This window comes from Hermetia illucens, chromosome 4, assembly GCF_905115235.1.
Source record: "Hermetia illucens chromosome 4, iHerIll2.2.curated.20191125, whole genome shotgun sequence".
Taxonomy (NCBI): Eukaryota; Metazoa; Arthropoda; class Insecta; order Diptera; family Stratiomyidae; genus Hermetia; species Hermetia illucens.
In genome coordinates this window covers 127050472-127056471 of record NC_051852.1, presented here as the reverse complement: position 1 = coordinate 127056471, position 6000 = coordinate 127050472, and the positions used below count along the sequence as shown (strand labels likewise).

General features: G+C 43.5%; 1 protein-coding gene across 1 annotated transcript; it reads left to right on the top strand.

Moving 5' to 3' along the window:
* Window positions 1–225: 225 nt before the first annotated feature.
* LOC119655160 (lysozyme c-1-like) lies at window positions 226–709 on the top strand. The gene has a single exon (XM_038060908.1). It carries the CDS (start codon window positions 249–251, stop codon window positions 666–668), a length of 420 nt encoding a protein of 139 aa, XP_037916836.1. The 5' UTR covers window positions 226–248; the 3' UTR covers window positions 669–709.
* The last annotated feature ends 5291 nt before the right edge of the window (window positions 710–6000 follow it).

Genomic DNA, 6000 nt, shown 5'->3' with positions numbered 1-6000 from the left:
GGATGCTTCTAATGCCTATCTTATCAGATCAAAGTAAAATTGTCCAAAAATTAAATAAGGCTCTATGAGTATCAGTGTTTAATTAATGACTATTAAAAATTGAATTGACTTGCTTGATCATATCCGCGATAAAGCGCAGTCAATAGGTACATTATTTTCTTTTTGGATTTCCATCGGGTATAAAAGCCGGGGGACTTCAACAAATTTTCATCAGTTCCTTGAGTATACTAAAGAACCGAATACCTAAAATGAAAGCCATCGCAGTTGCCCTCCTCGTCCTCGTTGCCTGTGCCCAGGCCAAGGTTTACACCCGTTGTGAAATGGCACGTATCCTGTACAACGACCATGGTGTAAAGAATCTTACCACCCTTGCCAATTGGGTTTGTTTGATTGAACACGAATCATCCTTTAACGATCAAGTCGTCGGTGCCCTCAACTCCAACGGAACCCGTGACTATGGTCTCTTCCAAATCAACAACAAATATTGGTGCCAAGGAAACGTCGCTTCCAGCAATAGCTGTAAAATCGCCTGTACCGCTCTCCTGGGAAATCTTGATGCATCCTGGAAGTGTGCTCAACTCATTTACAAGGAACAAGGATTCAAGGCCTGGTACGGATGGCTCAACCATTGTAATGGAACTGCTCCAAGTGTCGCAAGCTGTATCTAAGCTTCTTGTAACAAGTTTCAATAAAGAGATTTGCTGAGGAATGAACGTCTTTACATAAGTATATCTTATAGCAGAGAAAACAAGGTCTAAAGTCAACGCCTGATCGATACGCCAGTCGTCTTTCCCTTTCTATTTACGCTGTCTTTAGCTGTCGGCTTCATCATCATGATCAACGACGTAACAACCAGCGTCCGGTCTAGATCAGCCTTAATAACGATCTTCTAGCATGGGGGAAGTGGCTGGAAATTTTCCGGACGATTCGTCTCTTGAACGCGGCTAGGACTTCGCAATTTTTCCCATTAAGAACCCAAGTCTCCGAGAAATACATGAGGACTGGCAAGATGATCTTGTTGAGTGAGAGGTTTGACCCTATACTGCGACGCTTCGAACGGATTAGCTTTCGTATCCTGAAAAGCTACTAGCAACTGTGCATGGATTTCGCTGATATCGTTATTATCGTTGTGATTTTCAACGCTTCTCGCTTGTCCTAATTTTATTGTTTGTGTCGACCAATGCTATATTGTTACCTTTGTTATATTTCATCCTGCCGTTATTAATGTACAATCCAAGATCTCGCGTAGCTTCCTCGATATTAATGAAACAGTTTGTTTATTCTGTGTTGTGGGTCGATATCATCAGCACAGGCCAATATGGTAGTTGGTTGTACTTGTAGAAGGTAGCACCCCTGGCATTTACACCAGGTTAAAAAAATGTATGATAGAGTATCTATTTGTCTTAGATCGTTGTTGATGGGAGAAAATCTCAAGAATGATGCTGTTTCTACTATCTGGCCTCGCTCACTGTGCAATTTTAACCTGACTGTATAATCATAATCGACTTTGAAGTCGATGAATAGATGGTCATATTCAAACAGTCATCGATTGCTGCACAGAGAAAATGTTCTTGCCGAACTGCCTGTGATGGTTTAGACGATTGGGCTATCCAGTCCAGTAAGATAGCTCCATGTTGCTCCATAGAACCGCTATTACTTATTACATCACCGATCGAAGTGGATATGGCATTCGTAGTCACATTGTCCTGACTTCTTTCGCCTTTCGCGGTTCATGGAGTTGATAACACCTCAATCCTCCAGGCATGATTACAGTCTATGAATAAAATTTTCCAATGATAGCATTTCCCCAAAGTTTCTCTTTTGCATTCATCAATCTTGTACATTCGAAGAATACGGTCTTCCGGGATCTCATCATGGTTTGGCGAATCAGGTGAGGTGTCCAATCTAAACCTGTAAAGGTATTAATGGCATCCTCCACGGCCGGCGAGAAACTGGGTAAGATTATAATTGATGACCCCATGCTATCTCTTTAGCCATTTCACGTTGTTAGGGATCAACATGTATGCCCAAAGAACCTTTTTTGAGTTGTCCTCTCGTTGTTGTGTCTACTTATGGAACTAACCCCTTTCACCTTTTTTTACCTGCTATTAAAGAAAGACAGACCTGATGTTATATATGTATATTCGTCATCTCGTCTCCTAAAATGTCCATCCACATCATTTTCGAGATGATGAACATTCATGATTCATCTGAAACGGTCCTGAAGACAGAATACATCTTTAGGGCTGTTCTTCTGCAGATCGTACTGCATACGCTGGGTAAACGTGGTGTCTCCTACGGATCTTGGTGATATGGACCGCTTCCGTATTCTTGTCCGCAAGTGACAAGTGCTCTACGGTAACGAGAAGGAAGACGGGGCAGTTGCCCTGCCGGCCGAGGCAAAACCCAGTGGTGGCATCAGGAAGTGCCGTATTTACTTTGAATTCCTAGTCGTTAGTGTGTGAAAAATGCTCCAAACCTTAATTAGGGCGATAAAGACCGAATCTGCATAGGGACTCACCTGAAGTGACTTCGGCCACGAATCCTCACCAGGCTATTTAGTATCATGGAACCGGAATAGCCTTCCAAGTCCATATATCTCAGGAGAATTCCCGTTTAACGTATTCTCAGCCCGGTCTCTGCGTTTGATCCCCTAGTAAAGTTTGATGGAGGTTCTGCTCACGTCCCAGCGGACAAAACACCTTCAGGCCTCAAATGCGGAGTTGCGTTTATAACTCGGGTGTCGTATTCCAAACTTCAGTAGATATCTAGACAGATCCTGCATCCACGAGTATGAATGTTAAGTCATGCACTCAGTATGAACTGCTACCGTTGTTGTTTAATACAGTGGGATTCTGATTATGGTCACAAAATCAATACGCTTCTTAAAAAGACCGTGAGGTTAGATCTAATTGCCAATTGCTCACGTAAACCCACCAGGACGTGTCCGCAAGTGCTAGTCAAGCATTCTCATGCCAGTACTGACTTCGCATGAGTTTATCTCAGCATTTTCGGTTATTTTTCGACCACAAACAGTGCTATGTCGCCGGCGTAACCAACCAGCATGGCCTTCTCTGGAACCAGAAGATTAAGTACATCACTGTGCATGATGTTTCACAGTCCCGTGTAGACAACGTACTCCTTGGGCCCCACAAAGGTGTCACAACAGAGCCTCCGTTCTGGTAGGCAGCTATTGACAAAACGAGGTGGGAACGCCCAACGTTTCCAAAGACTTTCATATCAGGCTCTAATTGGCAGAAGTGATTGCATTCCTCACGCCCGTGGTCATTGTCATGCAATATTTTGTGCTATTACTCTGTCCGTGAATTGGATTTCCGGCCAAGCCAGATGCCGATGCTGCTGTGCGGGGACCTTTCCCCTCGGACGTACACGCTTCGTACAATCTAGAGAACATTTCCAATCTAGATTTCATGCCTTTATTCATTATCCCGTCCAGACCAAAGACTTTACTGTCGCCTATAATACCGCAGGTCTTCAGAAGCTCGTCTATCGTGATTACCGGGATTGGTGTTACATTCAGAAGTCGCTGAAAGGTGTCACTGTCCCCATTTCCTGCAGTGATATCCCTTGGATTATTTTCAACCGGAGGATAGAGGGTATTATCAGCGTAAATTAACGGTCTCTAAATCGTCTCCTTACGATTCAGTAGGCGCTTCTTCTCGGGTTTATTTCCCCCTCCGGACAGACTTTCTTAAACTATTCTCTCTTGTTACGCTGGGTGGCTTGTTCAAGATTTTGCGGCTTTATTTATAGGCATGCCTTTTGATCGAACCTACCTACCCTTCTCAGAACTGTTCGTCTGGCTGGGTAGCCAATGCACTATTTCGCCAGTGGTTGAGTCTTCCTAAATGACTAAATGACGGAAGCCAGCCGACTAAGCTGGAACAGCGATCAATGTTTCTATGGAGAGAGGCCAAGCCTAGCGAATTTACTCCGTTTGGGTGCATTGACGACCGAAATGGTTTCATTTCTATTATGCAGGAGCAGCAGGTATGTTACAATGGCTCGCCATTTCATCCAGAAGTGGTGGGACTTCACCGGATGTAAATTCCAACTATTCGGCCGCTCGCCATCATCGAGAAATTGGGGACCACAAACAAGTTCCTTCGTGAAGCTTCCTTGATTAGCGTAATAAATCCCCTTTGCCAGGGTGCACACGGTGTTAGACGTTCAATGATTCATTACGAACACGTCACGCTGGCCATTACTCGCACCGATCAATGGACCATTCACTCCCCATTCGTTTGTTAATCCATTTCGCCGAACCAGATCGAAAATGTGTAACACCCGAGGAAAGAGGCGGCCCAATTCTCATCCTCTCCTCTCCTCATCATATTTTTAGATAGATTCCTCAAGATAACAAGAGTCCAGTCACCACTGTTGAACACCAACTGGATCATATAAATGGTTGATGTTGAACTTTGGAGATCGGAACTCTCCAATCTTACGGAAAACCGTCAACGTAACACGAAAACGAAGGAAAGCGATCATCAGATGGTGATCCTTCTCAACTCTGGCGTTTACGCATCTCTTGTTTCGCACATCCAAAAGGCAATCCCTAGTGATCACAAAGTGGCCAATCTAATTGCTCCTAAGGTGTCAGTCAGGTGAAACCAAACAGACCTTATGCTCTGTGTTCGAACAATGTGGTACAAACGACGAGGCAGCAGAAACGGCAGAAATCTGCAAATCTCCCATCAGCATCCTTCTCCACTATATCGGAAATCTGCGTTGGTACATAGCATTGTACAATTATGATGCCCCTTCACCTGGAGCGTAATCTCACAGTCAAAATCTTGTAAGAAACGGGCTCTCAAATCCAGAGAGCGCCCTTCGTCGTACCTGTCAGCATCCATCCGACATCGGATTCAAAGTTGCTACAATTTGGCTTTCCAGAGTACAGAAGCACATAGCCCCAAGAAGGGACTCGATACTGTTATCGAGTTGCATGCGAACATTCCAGAAATTAGGCGGGGCGTTGTCAATGATGCGGCGCCAAAAGCTATAACACTCAATATGGCATCGGCATTACTTCATTACTTCAAAACTGTTCATTTAGCAGATTTGTAGTTACAGTTTTGCAGTGTATTTTACTACTTTCACCAAGACTTGATTAATTCCTTTCAACCTTGTAGACTTTTTACTTGATCTTTTGTCGCGTTCGTTTTTAAGGTTTTCTGTACCCTGAGCCACTCATCTGACCGTTACATGCACATTTCTCAGAGACGGTTATAGCGATTGACACCAAATTTGATGAAAAGGTGGGAACTGTGAACGCTCACGCATATAGTGAGATACATCCTTTTACGTCGAATTTAAGGGGGAGTCCCCATACATGCAATTTAAATATAGTCATGTGGGGTATCAAATGAAAGGTCTCGATTAGTGCTTTCCGAAGTCGGCCTTAGTTTTGACATTTGTTGGAGAGGTGGGGAGTGCGGGGGTTGAAAGTGATCATGTCTTTAACGGATCCGTTCTCAGAAACCCAACCCAACCGAAAAATCTGAAAAAAATCAAGAGACTGCCACTATATGGCGCCTAGGCTCCGAAATACCCTCCATACCGATATCCTTTCAAATACAGTTAGTAATAGCACATTACTATAATTTTTAGTAATTGAAAGGGAAACCTCCCCTGAGTGCATCCTAGAATCACGAAATTTTGCAGCAATGTAGACTACAGCATAGATCCTACCAAATTTGGTCAAAATCGCACTATTCCTAACAAAATAATAACTGGTCAAAGTTGTCGCTTCTTTATAAATTCAAGACTTTGAATGTCAATATCAGTGGAAACTGGGTACTTTCACATAATATATCCATATATTACGCGCTGCGTACTAATGGGGCAAATGCACACTCAAATCTCTTTGTAAAAGAAATGCACAAAACCTTTCTTACCTGAAGCGTCTAGCATCCGGTTTCCCGACTTGTTCATTTTTAACCAAGCCATATTGCATGCAGTGACTTAATCAACTAT

Coding starts and splice junctions, on each gene's coding strand:
- LOC119655160 (XM_038060908.1), top strand. CDS start 249: ATGAAAGCCATCGCAGTTGCCCTCCTCGTCCTCGTTGCCTGTGCCCAG.